This window comes from Lygodium microphyllum, chromosome 1 (genome assembly GCF_053477565.2).
Source record: "Lygodium microphyllum isolate KBCC chromosome 1, Lygodium_microphyllum_v1.1.10, whole genome shotgun sequence".
Taxonomy (NCBI): domain Eukaryota; kingdom Viridiplantae; phylum Streptophyta; class Polypodiopsida; order Schizaeales; family Lygodiaceae; genus Lygodium; species Lygodium microphyllum.
The window spans coordinates 142,128,099-142,152,157 of NC_141135.1; the positions used below are offsets into that span (position 1 = coordinate 142,128,099).

General features: G+C 39.9%; 1 protein-coding gene across 1 annotated transcript in view; it reads left to right on the forward strand.

Annotated features, from left to right (window-relative positions):
- LOC148041754 (protein transport protein SEC23 E-like) overlaps window positions 1-24,059 on the forward strand; it is a 54,999-nt gene that overhangs the window by 21,958 nt on the left and 8,982 nt on the right. Inside the window, exons 4-7 of the mRNA XM_087682114.1 lie at window positions 3,084-3,245; window positions 3,387-3,529; window positions 11,731-11,806; window positions 11,938-12,113. Of these exons, the coding sequence (XP_087538240.1) occupies window positions 3,084-3,245; window positions 3,387-3,529; window positions 11,731-11,806; window positions 11,938-12,113 (557 nt within the window). The remainder of the gene's footprint in view (window positions 1-3,083; window positions 3,246-3,386; window positions 3,530-11,730; window positions 11,807-11,937; window positions 12,114-24,059) is intronic.

Consider the following 24,059-nt stretch of genomic DNA (forward strand, 5'->3'; position numbering starts at 1 on the left):
TACATTTGTCATACTTGTGACATGGTCACACTTGGCCTTTAGGGTATTGAAAACTACCGATTTCATGCCAAAAAAACTTGGTAATGGACTGATATGGGTGTGGTGCTCATCTAGGTATTTGAACAAGTGTGCTGCACTGCATAGGTGGTAAGTCTTTGGGGAATTCTTGAAGGCTTTTAGGGGTGTAAAGAGTTGGTAAAGCCTTGGGAGTATGCATGATCAACTGCTAATTTACTAGTTAGAGGAAAAGGTGCGTCTAATCCATTGGACATTAAAATTTACTAGTTAATGTGTATGATCAACTGCTGATTGCATTCTGACTGCCCTACAAACCTGCATGCAATCTGATGCTGACATCATGCTGCTGTGTCGCCAACCCTCACAATCAGGTGCATCACACTCTGTCACCTCAGTTGACATTGTTTGTCGCCATCATTGTTGTTTGAGAATGTTTTGCTTCATTGGGCGAAGTTACTCTTGCTTTGTTTTGACCAGAAAAAGAGCTATTCTTACTTCCATCTCTATTAGTGGAGACATATCTAGGGTTTCCTGCATTAGAATTCCTTCATTAGATTTTCCTGCATTTCTCCCATGACCCATGAGCTAGAGCATGAGAACATCATGATCTGCGCACAATTGGACCACACCCAAATCACATAGCTCTTGAGTTTCATTAGGTTCCCATGGCCTTGCTCTCTTCATTTACTTCCAACCGTGTCTTCTCCCAACTGCCCTATAACGGAAAATGTTTGAGAAAAGTAAATGTCAAAAAGCAAGGCAAAAATGTATTGTCATGCCAAAAAGTGGATTAAACCCTAGCTTTTAAATCTTGCCTGCCTATCCCTAGCATGTGCATGGCATATGCCCTCTTCAAAAGAGCTCCTCTATGAGTGAACAGCAGTCAAACTTGCTATGCTAAAGAAACACCTCTATTAATGTAAATTGATAGTCTTGAGAAGAGTCTTGGAAAATCTCTCTATGTTAAATAAAACCAGCCTTCCTCCTTGGATAGGGTGGTAAATAACCTAATTAAGCACTATTTACATCAATTAACAAATTCACAAAATTGAAATGCACACTTTACTATATAATCTTGGACATTGGATACCTTGTTGGCCCCAAAACTGGCGTCCCTTTCGGTATTTATTTAACTTAATTGAAGAAGTAGTTGATGTACAATGGGATTCTCCCAAATTCCTTTTGGTATTCCAACTTCTCTTGCTGTCCAAAATGGCCAGCAAGTCTTCAATCTGATTTGCTCCTTGATTCAGGCAGTCGGTTGGCCTTTACTGGCTTTGATGGAGATGGAAAATGCCCCAAATTCATTGATTTGTTGGTCCCTCCTCTTAAATTTGACTAAAAACAACTTCAGCCCTATTGAATCCAAGTTTGAAACTTCTCAGCCTTCGGTGATCAATGCTGTAATCTTTGGAGCAAGGCTGGGAGATGAGAGAGAATGCACAGGAGAGAGAAAATTCAGACTTCATTTATGAAGAACTGAAAAAAATTTGTTATTTATTGTTGCTGCCTTGTCTCAACAGCTTGTAGATGCTGTCACCTATTGTTGATTGGTCTTCTCTTGCTTTGGTTGCCTTGGAAGGTCCTCCAATAGCTGCAAATCAGACCAATAGCATCTCTTCCCTCTCTCTTGCAGGTTGAATCTACTAAAATGCTTCTCTCTAGCCTCTAAATACGTTTTTTAGTCTTGCATGGGCATTTTGATAAGTGACAGCCTTCTCAAATGGTTTCTCCAGCATTATCCATAATTAAATATTAATGTTTAATCTTTAAATACTAAAAATTAATCTAATAATTATTTTAGTGCCCTGAAAAATAATCAGACTAGCCAATAATTGAATTGGCTAGGCAATTTCCATTCCCGAGTGTCTTTGTACCATCTTTAATCATCTGATTGTCGTTAGATACCATTAAACGCCACTTCTCAAGTGTCACCAACTGACACTTTTGGCCAAATGAATGACCTAGGCCAACAACTAGCACCAGATACTACCAAGTATGTGTGTGGCATAACTTAAGCAACTTTTGCCTTTGACATCTTGTGATTTCCTCGGGTCTCGGGCTTGTAAATTTACTCTAACCCCAGTTACACCTCACATGTGCAACATTTACTTAATCACGTGGTTAAAGATTAATCCACATGTTAAGTGAGGTTTCAAAAATACACGTCCTTCTGACATTGAATGATTCTTATGGACCACTTGAACCTGATTGATTGTCGTGCTACCAATACTAGAAGAAAGCAACTGTGCTTAAAAAGTCCTGCCCAAAACATTGCTGTCATTCATTTATCACCAAGCTTTTCTTTGAATATCTTCCCTGGATAAAATCCATACTTTGGAAAACCAGAATCTATGAAAGAGAAACAAGTCAAACTGGACATAAACAGTAACTGATTTTCAAACTTGGAAAGGTCAAGCAAATCTTGGACTTTTTAAAATCAAAAGTCAGAAGTCCTCACATTCCAAACTTTGACTTTCTACCTCAAAACTGTTCAATTGTGAAACAGCAGAAAATTGATTCATTCCAAACCGGAAATTTCAATAGCCTCTTGACAGTTGGAGTAATCTTCTGTAAGAAAAATTCCATGAGAAAACACAAAGCCTTCATATGCACAGAGTTTTGGTGCTTGTAAAGATGGACATGAAGGTTTGTATTAGTATGGTAGGCATGGTTAGTTGCTTGGAAGGAAAAATTTGAAGAAAGGAAAAACTACACTTTTTGCATGGATATTGAGTCACTTCAGATTTTCAGGTGAAGTATTTTCAAGGGGATTGGTTTCTCACTGCAGTTATTTTTTGTATGCATTATTTCCTTGAAAGAAGCTTTTTGCATGGCTGTAAGGATACATTGCGACTTTGTATGGGTATCGAGTCACTTTGGGTTTCATGTTCTTCTTCCCTGTTTTGAAATACAAATTGGCTGAGTAACTAGTTGAACGTAGAAAATAATGCTTACAAATAGGTTACTTGTGGGTCTTCGTTCATAGAGTATGAAGCTTGGAGCAGAATTGTAAAGTAATTCAGGAGCTTAAGTGTAAATCTGCATTTTATTGTATTGGGCAGATAGTATCAAAAGATATGTCTGAACCTCTTCGTTCGCACAAGGACTTGGACAAAGGTGCAGCTCCTCATTATCGTAAAGCAGTGAACTTCTATGAGACACTCTCAAAACAACTAGTGAACCAAGGGCATGTGCTGGATCTCTTTGCTTGCTCTTTGGACCAAGTAAGCGTGCTTTTAGAAATTCTTACAAACATGCATAGGAAGCTCATTAACATGTTTTAACTACTATTGTGTCCCACGATGCACAAGAAAGGAAGTGCACTCTTGACTTCAACAGTTTAAGGCTTGCAATTTTGTGAGCAGGTTGGGGTGGCAGAGATTAAGATTGCTGTTGAGAGAACAGGTGGACTGGTTGTGCTTGCAGAGAGCTTTGGCCACTCGGTATTCAAAGAGTCTTTTAGACGTGTTTTTGAAGCTGGTGATTTGGCTCTTGGTCTTTCTTTCAAGTATGTTTTTGTATTTCAGGCTTCTCTCAGGTGTTAGATTGTCTCATTACTAAGCTGGTTTGGAATTTTGGTTATTTAATAAACTTTTACCATCTAAGCAACAATCTTGATTTTCTCTGTTAAAACGGGCTCACTGGGATCAAAAAATGTGCAAGGGACACATCATAACTTCTTCATCTGCAACACAAGTTTCAGGCAATAATTTTCATTTTTCACAAATTTCTTCACAAATATCTTAACATGACACGTATGCAGTAGTACATGTTTTGTTTGACCAGGCATGCCATTGGTCTGTATAGCTCAACCCTCAGCTTAGAAGCTCATTCATCTTTTTGTCATCTGATGTGCAATTGGCTCTAGTCTTCTGCCTGGTTTTGTTGACATATCAAGCACCTCAAGTAAAAAATCCCAATTGAAGAATCTTCCATTTTGGCTGTTATTGCTGTATTTGGCAACTTGGGTTTTCTGCATATAGTATTCACATGTTGTTCAAATGAATTAATTAATGGATAGCTTGTTTTTTTGGCACACTATAGTTACGTCAAACTGTTACTACCTTATCAACTATTTTTTGGCTGGTTTTTTATTGTGTTTCAACCTTTCTGTTTGGTCTTTACACAAATTGCTAAAAACTTGAAGGTGCTTATAGTCATGTGCCTAATTTAGTTGCCATTTCAAGAGCTTCAAGAGAAAAATATCCCAATCCATTGGCTGTCATTGAAGCATGTGGCAACGAGTTTGGGCTTTCTGCATGTGGTCTTCACTTGTTGTTCAAGCAAGATCAATTAATTAGTAGATTCTCAAGTCACGGCAATTCTTGAACCCTAGAACCTTGCTCAAACCTAGCGACAAGAATATATCCAACCACAAATTTTTTACACAAATCGAAGATGTGGTGAATGATGATGGATATTCCTTATCCTCTTCACATTCTTAGGAGAGTTTTACAATAAACATGCATCACATATCTATCAAGCGGGGTCTTTTGATACTACATGTAAACATTGCACTGTTTCAATCTGAAGTTATTCAAAATGGTTAAGCATATGACGTAGATACTTTAGGTGCTTTACCTGCCCCCTCCATTAGAACTGCCTCATGGTGGCTTGTAAGGAACATAAGATTCTTTTTCCTCCCATAGATCAATACACTCAAAATCCACGTTGAATAGGATAAGGTGCTCTAATGGTGGAAAACAAATATTTTCTGTTTAATAACAGACTAATTTATGAATTGAATCTTTTGATGGAGATAGTCCATGGGAGCATGTCCAATTATGAGTCTATCAATTTACACCCTTTTCAAGAAATTGGAAAAGTCTCACTTGTCACTTCATGGGTTTTCGAAAAAGGGGCCACATTGTATGCTAGGATCTCCATGATTGACTAATTCTTCCTTTCTGCAACTCCATTTTGCTGTGGAGTATATGCAGTAGTATATTGATGAGCAATGCCTTTCTGCTTCAAAAAATTATTTAGCAAGGAAGACATGTATTTCCCCCCTCGGTCCAAACGGAGAGGCTTAATCCTGCAGCTAGATTGATTTTCAACAAGTGCAACAAAACAATATGCTTAGGAGGTTTCTCAAAGAGAGAAGCCATCTAGCATTTGAGTATGTTGTATAAGCATTAAGCTACCAAAGTTAACATGCCCCATGCGAGCATGCCATAACTTTGCCTATGACATAGCAGGAGTAAGAGTAGATGCTAAATAGACCAATTGATCAATCGAATAAGCATCTAACTCATAGAGTCTATGAGATAATGTGCCAATTGATACCAAAGTCAAGAATTCCTTATCTTTAACCATGCATTTGTCATCATTAAATGTGACCTACATACCGCACTTTGCTAAAGAAGAAATGGACAACAAATTCTTCTTTATCCTTGGCACATATAATGCATCGTGTAAACGGAGAGTAAAGCCATCAATGGCTTTCAAGACAATCTCCCCAACACCTCTAACAAGGTAAAATGTATTGTTGGTACATTGCACAGATTTGCCATAGGAGCTGCAATAATAGAGGAAAACAAATCCCTGCGGGATGTAATGTGCTTAGAAACACCATTGTCAAAGAACCAAGTGCTAGCATCCTCAGTAGAGCTAAATGCTCTATCAGCCCAAGAAGAATCATAATTGCAAGTGTAAAAATAGTAGTCATGGCCCACAACAAAAGACACGAACTTTGTAGCAGTAGAAGGTGCATCAGAAAGAGACATCCCTACCTCCTCCTTCTCGGCAATGTGCTTACATTCCGTGATGTAGTGACCCGGGTAATAATGGCACTTGCCCTTCTTGGCTTGCATGCTCCCCTATTTCTTGTTGCTTTGTAAAGTACCTAAACTTTCAAAACTTTGTGGAGCATTTTTAGACTAGTTGCCATTGCCCTTCCGTCTCACCATAAAAGCCAGTTTAGAGGCTACAACATTTCACCCATTGTTCTTTCTTGTTTGCTCTTCTTCTAGGAGTGCTAATTAGCACTTGCAATGCCATGGTATGTTGCTATTTAACAACTACATCTATATCATGTCACTATGCTAACTATTAATCTCTAGGCTACACTACTTAAAGTGCCTTACATCCTATCACTACTATTTGGCATAATAAGCTATGCCAATAAATTATAATAGAAGCAACAATGCTGACTCGTAGTCAATACTATGTTACCTAGCAATCTAAAAATAACTTGATATTGCTAGTTACCACTACATCACGGGTACATTCATTAACTACTCATGCAAGTCCTGAATTTTGTTACGATGATCTTGCATGGCATCACCTTCATTCATCTTCACATTCTCAAGCTCCTTTTTTAAGAAAGAGATACGCGCCTCACTTTTTCGAGCAAACATATGCTTAAGTGTGAGCCATGCTTTTTGTGAAGAAGTAGTAGATTGTATATGTGGGATTATGGATTGCTGAACTGCCAATGTAATTAGTGACAATGCTTGTGAAACCAGCTTCCTTCTTGGAATGGGTGGTGATAACCTGATTTAAGAGTTAATTACAACGATAAATAAATGCACATAAAATGAAATACACACTTTACCATAACATTCTTGGACAGTAGACATCTTGATCTTTAAGAGAAAGTGCATCAGCAGCAATTGCCAGCTTCCCAAGGTTAAGAATATGCAATCTCCATCACCAAAATGGTCTCCAATGGTTGGGAATTGGTCCCAAAAGTTGGTTGTAACAGTCCAACACCTCTTTCCAACAGCTTCAAAATGAAAAAACGAGATTTCCCTCTCCCTTCAGCCCTATTTAGCCTTTTCCCCACTTGCATGGGAAAGTTTTGCCAAGTGGCAGTTTTCTTAATCCATTTTCAGCAATTTTCAGCCATTTAATTAATTTTCATAATTAATTAATTTTGAAAATTAATTCAGCCCTTAATCCATGCCCAAAAAATTGACCTTGCCTATCCAAAAATTAATAGGCTAGGCCATTTGCAACCCAAAGTGGTCCCATGCATTAATTGACCCTTGGACAAGCATTAATCAATTAATTAATGCCTAGTCCCTAGTGTCACCACTGACACTTAATGGCCAATTAATGGTCCTAGGGGCAAACTAACACCAAAATTCACCTAGAATCTAATAAGTGTAACTTGTTACAACTTTTGCCTTTGACACCCATCTTTTTCATAGGGTCCTTCGGCCTTCAAGTGTGAAAAAGTAGCTTGCACCTCACATGTGCATCTTTTAATTGCACATTTGATTAATCCTTTAATCAAATGTCAATTAAGCATAAGCAAAGCATGAAATTTTCACATCCTCGTGACAGATGAAACCAACCATCCTTCTTGGATTAGGGTGGTTTAACCTGATTAAGCACTTAATTACAACAATAAATAAATGCACATAAAATGAAATACACACTTTACCATAACATTCTTCAACAATAGACTCCCTATTGGCCCCAAAATTGGCGTCCCTTGCAGTATTTCTTTAGCTTTCATTCAACTGGAAGGAGTACAACTTGAGATTCTTCAATCTCCTCTTGCTAACCAATTGCTCTTGCTGTCATAAATGACTAGCAAGCCTTTTAGGTCATTTGCCCCTTGATTCACCTAGGACTTCTTCTCCAATTTGACCCTTGGCTAGCCAAATGCTGCCCCAAATCAATTCGGGATGGGCTGGCTCCTGAAATCCCTTGATTATCTTCAATTATCAGTTGCTGATTTCAGTCCCTTGAGCCTTTAATCTCTGGCACGGATCCCAAGGTGTCTGCTAAACCCTAATTTCTACTGTAAATTAGGGTTGACTGCAGAAGTTACAGATCAACCCACAAAAAATGGCTGAAATCTCCTCGAAATGGTTGAGAATTGTTGGGAATGGCTGAGTATAGGCTGAAGGAGATGAGAGAATGCTGTAAAGAGAGAAAATTCTGAGATTTGTCGCGAAGAACTGATCGAAATCAGCTACTGCCCTGCTGTACCAGCCCCAAACGGATGCACCAACAACAATAGGAGCATCATAGACTGTGATCTTCAGGAAAAAGTGCATTAGCAGCAATTGCCAGCTTCCCAAGGTCAATAATATGCAATCTCCATCACCAAAATGGTCTCCAATGGTTGGGAAATGGCCCCAAAAGCTGGTAGCAACAGTCCAACACCTTTTTCCAACAACTCCAAAATGAAAAACGGAGATTTCCCTCTCCCTTCAGCCCTATTTAGCCTTTTCCCCACATGCATGGGAAATTTTTGCCAAGTGGCAGCTTTCTTAATCTATTTTTAGCAATTTCCAGCCTTTTAATTAATTTTCAGAATTAATTAATTCTGAAAATTAATTGAGCCCTTAATCCATGCCCAAAAAATTGACCTTGCCTATCCAAAAATTAATTGGCTAGGCCATTTGCAACACAAAGTGGTCCCATGCATTAATTGACCCTTGGACAAGCATTAATCCATTAATTAATGCCTAGTCCCTAGTGTCATAGGGTCTTTCGGCCTTCAACTGTGAAAAAGTAGCTTGCACCTCACATGTGCAACACACGTGCATCTTTTAATTGCACATTTGATTAATCCTTTAATCAAATGTCAATTAAGCATAAGCAAAGCATCAAATTTTCACGTCCTCGTGACAGCTTGAGCATCCCATATGTCCCAAGCTTTTGTGTAGGTAATCTTTGGGGAAGTGGCTGACTTGGAGCAGGCCTTTGACCATGTCCTCTTGGGGGAGCTGTTGCAAGAGCCACAACTCTTGGACGGACTTCTTCACCACTACATAATCCCAAGGATTTTTTGCTATCAGCACATTTTTCATCATGAAGGACCATAGAGAATAGTTATTGCTATCCAATCTATCCTCTTTGGATACATATGTGAATACATCATTTTGTCCTTGATTGGCCATAAGAGAAAAGTCATTGCCATCCAATCTATCCTCTTTGGATACATATGTGAATACATCATTCTATCCTTGATTGGCCATGGTAAATGTCATTGTTTCAAAGAATACAAAATCAAGAACCAAAGTTGGAGCAACTTGGAAATCTGCAAATTTCCAGAAATTACAGCATACACCAAGCTGTAATTGGCAAAACTGTCATACTTGATTATAGCTGTCCAATGTACACACTGTCCAATGCACAAACAGTGCTCAGCAGCATAACAAATGAAAAAGTCCCAAAATTTTGCTGTCCAAAATGCACAATTTCAGTCTATTTCAGGCTGAGTCTTCAATACATGTGTCAATGTCCTCTAAACACCCAAAAGCCCCAAATTTTCTGACCCGAATGCCAAGAATCTGCAAATTGTGTGTGCCCAAAAGCATGTGCAGTAGTGGACATGTACTTCTCGCGCAAAAGTTCGTCTCTGTGATTCAAATTTCTGAATCAAAAAAAGATTAATTGTCTCTTTTACCTTTAATGTTGGCCGCATGGTGCTAACGTGAGCTGACAGGCCAAGTGAAATGGGAGAAGCCTAGCAGAGCAGTCGTTAGGTGGTGGAGCAAAAGGCAAACGGTGCCACAGGATGCAGGTGGTGCTGCAAGAAGTAGGCGGCCTTGCAGGTGGCGACGGTGCTAGAGACTGGTGAGACGGTGGTGCAAGTGGACATGGGGCGGTACTTTGACCAGGCGGCGTTGGTGCTGGTGGTGAGGGTGCTGCAAATTGTGGGAGTTGGGGCAAATGGTGGTGGCGGCTGCAATTGGACCAGGGTGAATAGTCCTAGTGATATTGGTTGCTAGCGGACCTAGCGAGCTTGAGTTGGGGGCTGGAGGTGGTGATAGAGCTGCTGGCGGCAGCTGCAAGTGAGGAATAGGGCCGGTATAGAACTGGACAGCAAGAGAGCTGAAGAGCTTGGAGAGGCTAGTTTGGATTGAGCTGAGTCTAAGTTGAATCTGAGCTTTGATACCAAATGTGAGATGGGAGATGGAAGCTCTCAGCTCTCAGAGTACATAGTAGACGGTAGAGAGAGTGAAAGGTGCAAAGTATAACCCTTAGACTTTAGGGTTGTTAAGGTGCATTCACACCCGAAAGATGTAAAGCACGGTAAGTGAACGAACTGTGTAACATAAACATGCAAAATAGAGAATAATGTAACTGGGGGGAAAAGCCCCTCATAAGGAGAGTAAAAAGTGCCCTAGTGTTCTAGTGCGGATCATCGACACTCCTGTGTGAGCACAGGCGTGAGTCAAATCCAACATTTCTTGGACTGTTAATTCAACTTAATTGAACTTACAAGGACGTCTATGTATGTGGACAAAGTGCATCAAAGGACCCATGTCTACAAGCATTTTGTGTTTGCAATTTTGAGATGCAACTTTAGATGCTACAATATAGACACTTTTTGTTTTGGTTAGACTAAGCATAGGCTAGGCTTAGGCTTGCTAGGCATATGGCTAGCATAGGCATAGGCTAGACATAGGCTATAGATATGAATAGGCTTGTCTAGGCTATGCATTGGCTAGGCATTAGCTTGGAATAGGCTATGCATATACATTGTCTAGGCATAGGGTAACCATAGGTCTAAGCCTAAGCATAGCTTATGCTTGCCTAGCTGGGACAAGCACAAAGACAGCGTGACACACAACCTACATCAATGCTTACCTTATGTGTTACCTACGGTTAGCTGGGACAAACAGAGGTAGCATGAAATACACTTGCATATACACCCCAAATTCTCTCTTTTACACAGAGACAAAGCAAAGCAATGCCTACTCACACAGAGGCATCAATAGACACATTACTTTTGCCAGTCTGGTTTATAATGCTCTGTGCATGTCTATAAACATGTCTAAAAACCTGCAGAATTGCATTTGTAAACACAATTAACAGTGCATCTATGCATTCAGACACACTGTTAGATGCACCTGCCACCCCTGAAACATTTTGTCACACAAAAAGCTAAACTAAGAAAACAAAATGAGAAAAAGAGAGCAAACATATTTACTTTTCGGCAAAACGAACAAGAATAGAAAGCTAAAATGCAAAATATGAAAGAACGAACATCTTACCCCCAACAGTGAAACTGCATGTTTGAAAGAAGTAGATAGACAAGAAGAAACCACATTTTTGAAAGTAGAGAAACCTGAAGACGAGTACAAAAGCAAGCAAGCAACAAGGAGGAAGAGGAGGGGAAAATACATTTTGCGAACAAGAGGCTCCTTGTGTTCTTTATTGGCATCACAAGATCCTTCTTTGCTTGGAGATGAAACAAGATGTCTCCTTTGTCCTCCCTATAGATGTATAGCTTTCCTCTTGATCTTCTTTTGCCTTTACTTCGAGTGTCAAATCACCGAATATGCATCGATAGGCACATCTATGCTTGTAGTTAACCGTATAGACACATTGACACATGCAGATAGACATGGGCTTGATTTTTTCTTTTGGCATGCTACACAGGGATTCTTCTGTTACTTCTGATTATACCTTAGTAACTAGTTTTGGCTGGTCTTTGATTGTGATTCAAACTTTCTCTTTATCCACAGGCAGCTAAAACTTGAAGGTGCTTATATGTTTTTTTAAAGATGTGGACATATTTGTGCTGCAAAACCTACTCTATGAATACTGTTCCTAAATTCGTACATAGACATTTGACAGTGGTCATGATGGCCACCTCCTACTTTGTGACATCTTCAAATCTTCCATTTTGAACTTGTATTGTTTCTGAGCCATCAAAATAAGGGTGAAGTTGAGCTCACATTTTGATTCTGGCTTTCCCAATGAGTTAATTTCTGAAAACCTCTGTTTGTCTGCCAGTGGCATCTTTGAGATGAATTGTTCCAGAGATGTGAAGGTACAAGGTATCATCGGGCCATGTGCTTCTTTGGAAAAGGTTTGCTATCCCTCCTTTCCAGGTCTGCCTGTTATTCACTTAATTCTTATGCATTTCAAAATTGGCGTGAAATAGACAGCCTTATACTAGTTATTCTCCCAATTTTTATACTTGTTGCTTACTGGTTGCAGAAGGGAGTTTCTTGTTCAGACATTGTTGTAGGGCAAGGAAACACAACTGCATGGAAGATGTGTGGATTGGACAGAAATACAACATTGACTATCTTTTTTGAAGTTGTCCCAAAAGAAATAGCAGAGGCAGTGTCGCAGCCGCCTCTACAGCAGTTCTTCTTCCAATTTGTAACTCAGTAAGTGCACTCTGCATTTCTTTAACCTTTAAAGTCTGTGCTTGGAGCTGTATGGGTTTGGATGTACTAGCATTTTAAAGAGCGCAATATCTAGTCATACTTTTGTTGGTCACAGTGTTGATGATGTATACCTGACATTATCAAATCTTTGTCACCCTAGAATATTATACAAGCAGACATCTTGGGCTCATAGATTCGTACTGAAGATGGAAAGTTCTTTATTCTAGAAGTTTCTCTCTCTCTTGAAGTGGCAGGCATACAAAATCTTGCTCATACGTTTAATTTGATTGAATTATCTGTATCAGATGGACACAATATGAGTGTCAGCATGGTGGCTCTTCCTTCAAAATCAGTATTTCAAGCCAAGCTTTAAGAGGGTCTTCAATTCTGAGGCATGGATAAAAAACATACAGAAGGGTATTAAGAAGATAACTGAGGCTTGAAGGAGAAAGCTATAGTGGGGCTTGGAGGTTTGAGCTTGCTAAACTTGGAATTTCCTTTAGAGATATTGAAATCTGTGTGTATGCACTAGATAGAAATCAACAACATTATTGGAATGAAACAGGACTGCCCACTCTCAGTCTTATCCACTCTATTTTGCTTATACTTTGATGAGATTGAGTGGTGGATAGAGAATATGGGTATCACAGGATCCATGCTAGCAAATATCACGAGTTTCAAAGCATTACCGCAGTTCTACTGCAAGAAGTGCAGTCTTGTCTCATTTTGAAGGAATGTTCTCAAAACTGGTTATTTTATGCTATTCTGGAAGATACTATAAGTTAATTTAAGGATTTTTAAAAGATTGTGATCTAGGAGGCTGTAGAGGAAACTTTTTTTAGGAAGAGCAGGAGGTTGGAAACTATATCCACATTGGGATGCCTTAGCATTACTTTGTAGGACCGATAATCACCATTGTAACTGGCAGCAGAGGCTACAATGGCAGAGGTTATTGTTGCAAAATGACTATTTAGAAAAAGAAATAGAAAAGAAAACCTTTTGCTTCTGTCTCCCAAATAAGCCAAACAGGTTATGTGCTCTTTTGGTGGAGAGGGAATAAAAAAGCAAACACAAAATAAGGCTAAGCTTAAGCATTATAGAAGAGAATGCTACGTGCAGTTCTTGGGAGAACGGAAGAAGAGAGGAGAGATTGAAATTTTGGAGCTTAACTTTGGGAGAGGATCCAGTTGTAGTTTTGGACTTGAATACTGCAGAATAGGGTCAAGTACATATCTACCTGTGATGGGGATTGGCGGTTCCCAATGTTTCTTCTTTGTGTACATCTATATGATTGTTTGTAGATCTTATGCATGTGTATGATTGACATATGAGGTTGAGTTTTAGTTGCAACTAATTTCGTGCTAGTTGACCAAGAAATTCAACAAGTATGCAGCAATAGCTTGACTAGTGCTGTGAAGGATACCTCTAGAAACTTTTACAAAGATGTAGTTCTTGACACCTTAGTCTTGCTTGCGGCAACAGATGGTGTCCAGAATCGGCCTTAAAGTTTGCCTCAAATGAAGGGCTGATATTTTTCAGCTCTCGTACAGCCCCCAGAACTTTTTGTATATAGAACTTATGTAATTACAAAACTTGACTATATCAGGGTTCAATTTCCACTCTTCAGTGCCAGGTCTCCTCCACCATCATCAATCTCTCCCCTCTCTAGGCTGCTGCTCTGGTGTGCAACTATGTTTAGGTGTTGCTTCTGCTTCTGCTTTTGCTTCTTCTTCTTCCTCTTCTTCTGTTAAGAAACATGGATCTAGAGCATGCCAGGAGCTATGGAGGATGAAAGATGAAGAGAAGACTCATGTTGACATAGACATAGATAGACCAATTGTTGCACAAGTGAATTAGATTCCAAGATAGATTAGCTTGGACTCATAAAGACAATCTTGTGTAATGAACTGACACTGACAAGACACTTAGTGAAAGTACAAAGCATCATGATATTGTATTCATTTCATAGTCAAGTACAATGCTTTATAGAAGTTGGGTTGTTCCACTCTCCTCACTGTGCATATGGGATTTAGGACATCTCTTCCTGGAGCATACATCATTTGTTATTTCTCAACATCTTCTTCAATCCATTGAGAGTTTGAGTGGATGAAAAACATAGCATTAACTGAATATATAAGAAGTTGGCCAAACTTCATCCCACAACATATTCCTCCATCTATCTTGGTGCAAGCCACCATCGACTTACCCATAGGCACATTGGAGGGAGGTGTACCAATGGCGACATTTAGCTAGTGAGCTTGGCTTAGAATGGCCTTATCCATAGGCACATTGGAGGGAGGTGTACCAACGACGACATTTAGCTAGTGAGCTTGGCTTAGGATGGCTCAGGATCCAATATCTTTATCTTAGCTAGGTTTGAATGTAGGCTCTTATAAATTTTTTGACTTGTATGAGCTAAAACACATCTTTGTTACTCTTATTATGCAAGAACTAGCTGTAAGCTACTTTGAACACCCACATTGGTACTTGTATGTAAACAGATGTCACAAATAGAGGAGGCTTTAGACGTAGGATGGAAACAGGTATATTTGCATGTTTTTGGTGCTATTCATTCTCAAATCCTTCTTTCATCACACTTGCATTTCTGGTTTGGCCCTAGAACAATCCTTGTAGAGATATGCTAGGTTTTGCATTGGGAAAACACAAACTGTACAAACACAATTGAAACACTAACTCAAGACAAAAATGCAAAATGTAAAACCACAAAAGAGTAGAATCTAATGAATGAATGAATGCTAAATTTAAATGAGTGAATACCCACAATGCTCAAGGGCAGAGTAGTCCAATAGTGGATGACTCTCGTGGGAGTGGGCTGAGGGAGATGTTGATGTGTCATCCTGCGGAGACAGATCATGGGTGTAGTAATCATGAATCGGAGCAAAGGCTAATAAAGGAAAGTGCTGAAAACCCAAAAAATCATGCTGTAGATGATGGCCAGAAGTTAGGTGTCAGTTGGAGCAGCAGAAATGCAGGTTGGTGTTGATGGTGAGAAGGGCTGGAGGAGCTCACAACACTAAGATAGGGTGTGCTGCAGCTGTTGGAGGAGATGGCATAGAAGACATAGGTACAACTATATGAAAACTGATCAGCCAGCAGCAGATAAGCGGCTTGAACAACAACAAACTGATGGTATCAACAAGCTAGGAACAAACATAATCCTCCAAATGATGAAGGGCAGATGTAGGATGTCCATAGCAGCAGCTAGAGATGGAGGGCAATAATGAGTTTGAAGAAAATGACAGCCATTGAAGGGGGAAGATTGAACATGCAAAGGATGCAAGTGACCTAGCGCACACTCTATTTATAGAGATAGAACCAACCAAAAGTGGGGGAGTTTGCTTATGGGACATTGAAACACACCGAGTGCATTTGAGTTTTGGGGCTGTTTAATGAGTTGGAACTAGGAGGGACTACAAGCAAAGCTTAAGCCAGCCCCCCCAAAATAGCCAAAGCATCAGTCAATGGGTGCATGTCGTGTCAGCAGAATGGGAAATGGACTTAATATATTGATTAAACTCTTATTCTTATACCCCTAGCTCTTGGTGCAGTGACCATTCCACTAGTAGTGAAAGATTCGATACCAAGTTTGTGGTGGACAAGTATACATGCTATGTGGTAGTAGCATAGTTGTCAGGTAAGAAGGGTATGGTACGATAAAGTACAATACTAAATGGCACCTTAATATTTTATAAGGTATGGTATGATATTAGTATAAAAAAGAACTTGATTTTTAAAAAACTATAAACTATAGCACACATTTAAAGTCAAAATAGCAATGCCATTACAAAATAAGATGAACACATGAGGTTACATGAAACCAACCTTCCTTCTTGGAAAAGGTGGTGAAAACTTGATTAAGCACTTAATTAAATAAATTAACAAATTCACAAAAATTGAAATGCACACTTTAGCATACAGTCTTGGACATTGGACACGTTGTTGGCCCCAAAACTAGTGCCCCTTGTGGTATTTAACTTAAATTGCAATCGGAAGGAGTACAATTGAGATTCTTCAATTTCCTTTGCTGATCCAAATGCCCCTTGCTATCATAAATGATTAGCAAGCCTTCTGAGGTAATTTGCCCCTTGATCTTCACTCAGGACTTGTCTAAAATGGACCCTTGATCGGCCAAATGCTGCTCCCAATGAAATGGGATTGGTTGGCATCTGACATCTTTGGCAATTCCTTGAATTCCAGCTATTGATTTTAGTCTACAATGCCTCTAATTGCTGGCACAAGTACCAATGTGGCTACTAAACCCACTGCTGTGAATTAGGGTTTACATCAAAATTTCCTTTGTTGTCCACCAAATTTGGTTGAGATCTGCTAAGAATGGTTGAGCACAAGTTGGAGAAGGTGAGAGAATGTTGTAGAGAGAGAAGTACCAGAGTTTCCATGCGGAAAAACCTCAGAAATGGCTGCTGCCTTGTCTAAAAACAGCCCAAAATGTTGTCGCCCACTATGTGAGGAGCCTTCAACTGCTATTGCTTGCATTAAACGCTGTCACCAGCTATTGGGGATGCCATAAATGCTGTTGCTTGCTCCTAATGGGTCCTTTGTTGTAGTTGCTAGCCTATGGGAGGTCTCCATAGCAATAAAATCTGATCAGTAGCTTGCTCTCTCTCTCTCTCACACACACACACACAAAGCTTAAATGAACAGAATTTGTCTCTCCAGTCCCCCAAACAGCCTTCTCCCCCATTGCATGAGCACTTTTGCAAGGTGGTAGCTTTCTTATCCCATTTTCCAGCAATTTTCAGCCATTTAATTAATTCTAAAAATTAATTTTAGGCCTTTTGGTCATACCCAAAATTAAATGTGCCTATCCACAATGTAGCAATAGCTACCTTAAGTTTTTGAAAACTTTCATTTTGGCCTGTTGCCCAATTAAAGCTCTTCCCTTTCCCTTTAAGTTGGTCTATCATTGGAACAACTATTTTGGCATAATCTAGAATGAATCGACGATAAAATCCAGATAATCCTAGGAAGATCTGTAGCTCTTCGAGGTTGCTTGGAGATGGCCATTCAATAATTGCCCTTACTTTTTCTGGATCCATCTTGATTCCCTCTTTCAAGATAATATGCCCTAAATATTTGACCTCTTGTGCGAAGAATTCACATTTAGTTTTCTTCGCATAAAGGGAACGTGTTCTTAACAATTGGAATACTAATCGTAAGTGTTCCAAATGTTTTTCTCTTGATTTACTAAAGATCAAGATATCATCCAAGAAAACTACTATAAAATGTCCTAGATAGGGCCGTAACACACTATTCATCAGCTTCATAAAAGTAGCTGGTGCATTAGTGAGGACAAAAGGCATCACCAAAAAATTATAATGCCCGTATCTAGTATGAAATGTTGTCTTAGGAACATCCTGTGCTTTAATTCTTACTTGGGTGATAGCCTGATCTTAGGTCTATCTTTGTGAAGAATTTTGCCCCTTGTAATTGATCAAAAAGATCTTCCATTCTAGGCATAGGAAATTTATTCTTCACTGTTATCTTGTTAAGTGCTCTATAATCAACACAAAGTCGCATAGAACCATCTTTTTTCTTTACCAATAAAATTGGCGAAGCCCAAGGTGAATTGCTAGGTTGTATAAACCCTTTATCAAGGTAATCCTTAATTTTTCTTTCAACTTCTTGGTGCTGTGTTTCACTTAACTTATAAGGTGGTTTAGAAATAGGGTGTGTATCCTTATTTGTGTCAATTGGGTGATTTATATCACCCCTATTTGGTGGAAGGCCACTTTGTAAATCAGAAGGAAACACATCTTTAAATTCATCTAATAAACCACTTAATTCATTACTTACATTCAACTCACAAACATAAGAAAATTGTTGCTTTACATTACAGGAAGTAAAAGTGTTTTGCACAGGAAGAGACCATAACATATATACCTCACAAGCTTCCTTCTTTATCAGCTTTTGAACTTCAGTGGAACACAACAAAGGATTATCAAATACTTCATGTTCACCTTGAATCACAAAAGTCTTACCATCCCTTTTAAATTCCAGTATATTATGATGATAACTATGTTTTAAGGATGGTTCCAATCTCCGTAGCCACTCCCTCCTCAAAGCAATATCGGCTCTTTCCATATTCATAATTTGGAAATCAAGTTTATCTTTATATCCTTGAATCTGAATTTCCAAATTGGATACCATTGTATCCCATATTTTATTATCTTGACCTTGTATCATACGAACAATATATTGATGCCCACTCTTTTGTTTGGGGAAGTTTCAATTTTTTGGCAAGTGCATAATTTATGAAATTGTGGGTAGCAGAGTCATCAATCATGACTCTAACCCTCTTTCTAGCTATCAATCCATGCACTCTAACTAAATCATGTGGCCCAAAAGTAGGTTGCCACATAGAAGCTGATATACAACACCTGTGTTGTACATCCTTGTGCAAAACCTCTAAAGATTTATACTTTTCATGCCCCTTTAATTCTAGGGTCTGCACTACCTGGATTTGTTTTTCTTTTCCTTGCCCTTGTCCTTATCCTTTCCTTTATCTTCCCCCTTTTTCCTTTGAGCGCAATTCCAGGCAGCATGGTTAGGGGATAGGAAATTGAAACACAGCCTTTCTTTTTTGGCCTTATCAAAGTCATCTTGACTTAACTTTGGCCTTACATATTGTTTCTTTTCAAAGGGTTGTTTCTCGCCCTTAAGAAATGGCATTTTCCTTTTAAATTTGCCTACAAATTTTGAGGTTTCCAACTCTTTAGTCTTGGTCTCTGTATCAGTGAGACTAGTGAGTGTACCTGGACGCGTACTATCTTCATTGATTAATACAAATTTAATTGCCTCTTCAAGCGTCTTAGGTGAACTCCTTTTCACTTCCTTTTTACAGGCCTTATCTAGTCCCCTAATGAATCCTCTTGTCTTTTGAAATTCATCTATTCCTTCCAATTTGAGGATTATCTCACGATATTCCTCCAGATATGTCAACAAGGGTCTTCCCTTTTGTTTGACATAATCCCAATCTTCCCAATTTCTTTCCATTTCATTTTTAGGTAGGAATTCTTTCAAAAAGACCGATTCAAATTGAGCCCAACTTTCAGGTATTTTATTTGCCTCCTTTAAAGTTCGCCACCATTTATACGCCTTTGGCCCCAAAGTTAAACTAGCCTCCAGTGCTTGGAGATGTGGTGGAGTATTTTTAAGTTTGTGTAAATCCTCCCATTTTTTGAGAAAATTAAAGATAGTGTCTTTATTTCTATCTTTTTCCTCCCCGTGAAACTGAGGGGGTTTCATATATTTTAAGATTGGATTATCTCTCAACTTTTGGTGGGGCTCTTTAGTTTCTCGCATAGTCACATCCAAATCTTTCGATGAAGATGGAATATCCGAGGTTTCTAACCTATTATTATCCCTTTCTAGTAATAAAGTTAATTGAGAATTTATTTCGGTGAGTGTTTAAGTTAAAAATTCCATTTGAACCCCCTGTGCCTACACACGAGCAATTAGATCATCAAATTGTTCTCGTGTTGCAAACAATTCTTCCCATTGCTCTTCTTGTATCTCCGTTTCATGGGGATCTACCATAGGGTGGTCCTAGAACTAGAACCCTTAATTACTCCCTTTCCCCTCCATTAATACACTGGAATTGAAAAGCAAATATAAGAAATTTACGTACAAAGTGAAGTACTTCCCTGGTTATAGTGATATGGCAGCTGTTGATGGCTTTTAGTAATAACCCCAAAGAGTGAGGAATAGTTCGTCTTTCCCAAAACCGAGCCAGTCACGTTGAAAATAAAGCCTATTGGCAGGAACACCGAATAAGGAGGGGACTAAACACACCCCCTCCCTAACAGGTCACGTGAACTAGCTATACCCCAGCTATGTGTCAGACGAACTTCGTCCGACTGGTTTAATACTGCCGTCCGATTGCGCTACACGAATTCAATCGTGTATGATGAGGTAGGGGCCAGTGTGACGTGTGATGTGTGGGCGCCGTCTTCTCGAATCTGATACCCCTGTGACGTGTGGGCGCCGTCTTCTCGTCTGATACCGGTGTGACGTGTGGGCGCCGTCTTCTCGTCTGATACCGGTGTGACGTGTAGGCGCCGTCTTCTCGTCTGATACCGGTGTGACGTGTGGGCGCCGTCTTCTCGTCTCAAGTCTTGTTTCGCATCCGGATGGGAGAAAGCCTTCACGCGAGGACAATCGAAAGCTTTCGTGGGAGACCGGCGAAAGCAAGACCCGGCGGCTCTAATACCAGTGTGACGTGGTAACCAATCTAACGAGCAGCAGAATAACTCGTAATGATGGACTGACTGATCTTGAAAATAGTGGCACGAGACATTCGTTTCTCCTCCCAACCTCGCCTAGATAAGTGCTGGCACCACTCTCCCTGTTTCCTCTGCCAACCGTCCACTTCAAGTGAGTCCTACTATTCTCGGACTCTCTAACTCTCTAGGCTCCCCTAGACCCCGTTTGGGTGCCCAAGGCCCCCGGACGGTCATCCCTCGCGCCTGTCTCCCATAATTTACCTTATTAATGTAACAGAGAATGCATAGCAAGAGGGGGAGGCGCAACACACCACAGGGGGTAACGGGGCAAGAGGAACGGGGGGAAAGCAAGGGCGCGATAGCGGAGCAATTGCGCGATGGGGGTTTGTGCTGGTCTTATAAGTGGATCACATGCTAATTGCAAGAAAGCATAAGAGTACATGCTCTTAAAAGTAACCCAAGGAGAGTGTGAAGACGCACCATAAGCTGAGGATGAAAACCCTTGTGTATGAGTGGTTATGGGAGATGTAAAGCTGGGGATAGTGAGGGGGATGCCCATCACAGTCGACCTAGGAGTGATGGGTGTGCTCATTTGCTGAAAGGTGAGAGGCACTATGCTAAAGGGTGGCATTCCCCCTAAGAAGTACCATGGTGCAAAGAGATAGAGAATGGAGTGGAGAAAGAAAAGGTGCTAGGAGGGGAGATAGTAGATCCAACCCCTAGGGTGTCTGATGCAGATGTGGAGTATAATCCAAGATTTTGGAAAGATGATGGGGCAGCTGAGTTCAGCCTTCTCAATGAAAGATTTGGAAGCAACTGAATACATTTTGGGCATGCGCATTAAAAGAGATAGAGGGCAACACCTGTTGTTTCTCTTACAAGACAAGTACATTAGCAAAGTACTTAAGAGATTTAATATGGCTGATGCTAAGTCTCTTTGTGTGCCTTTACCACCATGTACAAAGCTTAGCAAAGTCGATTGCCCAAAAGATGATGCAGCTACTACTACTATGAAGAGCATACCTTATGCATCAGCTTGTGGTTCTTTGATATACACCATGGTTGCAACTCGTCCAGACATTGCTCATGTAGTGGGAGTTAGTAGTATATTCATGTCTAGCCCTGGCAAACCACATTGGGAAGCAATGAAATGTATCTTTAGATACTTAAAAGGTACATAAGACAACTATATATGCTATGGAAAGGGTACACCAGAGTTACAAGGATTTTGTGATTCGGACATGGCAAGAGATCTTGACACTAGAAAATCTACCAATGGGTATGTCTTCACTTTGGCTGGTGGGGCTATTTCTTGGTGTTCAAGGTTACAAAAATTTGTAGCACTGAGTACTACAGAGGCTGAATATATTTCAGCCATAGAAGCTTCTAAGGAAGCTATTTGGCTTGACTGTTTGGTCAAGGATTTTAGTTTTTCTTCACGTACTCCAGTGCTTGGTTGTGATAGCCAGAGTACAGTATATCTAGCTAAGAATGCCATGTTCCATATACGTACCAAACACATAGATGTTCGGTATCACTTCATTCGATACGTCTTGGATGATGGTCTTGTCACATTGACTAAGGTCAAAACCCAATATAACCTTACAAATGTTCTTACTAAACGTCTTGCAAAGGCTCAACATGAGCATTGCATTCAATTAGTGGGAGTTGGCTAGCTTAAAGGTACCACTACGGGCCTTTAAGTAGGAGGTTGTTGGGGGTAAAATCCCTTCGGGTGTAAACTCCCATTAATCAGTGTGTATAAATTTATGGGTGTGAATATACCCTTATTTGTACCCTAACATATAAATATATTTTTATTCTTTGTATATTGTAAGACACTGGTACACTCATCTAGGATTCCCTCAATCTCACTCTCAGCTTTGTTCCTGCTCATTCCTGTCTTGCACTCCATTGCACTTTGATATAACTCATAGAATTTGAATGCAAGGTAGAGACCACATAAAAAATACTAAGGTTTGTGACCAAACAACCTAACTAGAGAGCCTCCTTGCAAGCATTAGTAGCTGCAACATACTCTATCTCTGTAGTGGATAGGGCCACGCATTTCTACATCCTAGACATCTAAGAAACAACACCTCCAACAAAGGTGAAGACATAACCAAAGGTGGATTTCCTACTATCTGCATGTCCTGTATAATCAGAGTCAGCGTACCCTACGACTCTTGTATTCTGACCACCATAACATATGCACATATCTACAATGCCCTCAAGGTATCTCACGATACCCTTTATGGTATCCCAATACCGCCTATCAAGTGTAGCCATAAAGCATACCACAACTCCCACTACAAATGCTATGTCAGGACAAGTGGCTATCATGGCATACATCAAATTGCTTACTTCAAATGCATGAGGCATCTTGGCCATCTCAGCCTTTTGATCATCAAATTGCAGACAATTAACTTAGCTAACCTTCACAAGAGAAGATAAAGAACAGCCAATAGGCTTAACATCTTGAATATGAAACCACTCAAGAACCTTTTGAATGCACACATTTTGCAATAAGTAAAGGAGTCCCTTAGAGCAATCATGTGAGATGTATGCCCCAAGAATATATGAGGCATATCCCATGTTCTTCATCTCAAAGCTCTTCTTGAGATAACCTTAAGGCATCTAGCTCATCATGAGCGCTCCCAGCAATCAACATATCATCCACATAGAGTACCAAAATCATAAGGCCGCCATCATGAGCCTTCTTCCTGTAAACACAGATCCATAATACTATGGGTATATCCCTATGATTGCATGAAGGCATCAAACTTGTGGTACCATTCCCTTGGTGCTCGTTTAAGGCCATAAAGGCTCTTTTCCAACTAGCACACTAGGTGTTCCCTACCTTTTTTCTCAAAACCATTAGGCCGTTACACATAAATCTCATCATGCAAGTCCCCAAAAAGCCGTCTTGACATCCATCTAATAAAGGTCTAGATCTAGCTACACAACCAAAGTCAATACCAAGCATAGGGTTGTCATCTTGACGACAGGAGAAAAGGCTTCATTGATGTCAATACCATGCTCCTACTTAAAATCCTTAGCAACCAATCTAGCCACATAGGCCGACTTGGAACATCTAGGTGTACTTTTCAACTTGTACATCCACTTGCATGGCAAAGCACATTTTCCACTAGGCAAAGGAACTTAGGAACCAAATCCCATGTATGATTTTTCAATAGTGAGTCATTCTCAGACTGCATGGCCCTCTCCCAAGAGTGACTATCACCTCTACACATGGCCTAATCATAGGTAAAAGGCTCACCAGTATTTGTCACCATAACATAATCCATAGAGGGCGCAAACCGATCAGGCTAATGTCTGTCTCTAATAGACCGCCGCAAAACAAGCTATGGAACTTATATATCCTATCTAACATCAGGGTCTCGGGCCATTGGAGCATTAGCTACTACAAGCAGTCTAGCTGACTGTGCAGTAACAAGAGGCTCCTCTTGAAATATCACCCTTCATATCTCAACAACTTGCTCAAGCTGCTTATGCATTTTCTCCTCATAGAAACTAATAGCATGGCTACGGATGACCTTCCAAGTCTATGGATCCCAAAGGCAGTAGTCTGTCTTGCCTACATCTTCATCACCAAGAAAGATGCATTTCACGTACTTAGAATCTAGTTTATTGTACTTGTCCTTGAAAACATGGCAAAAAG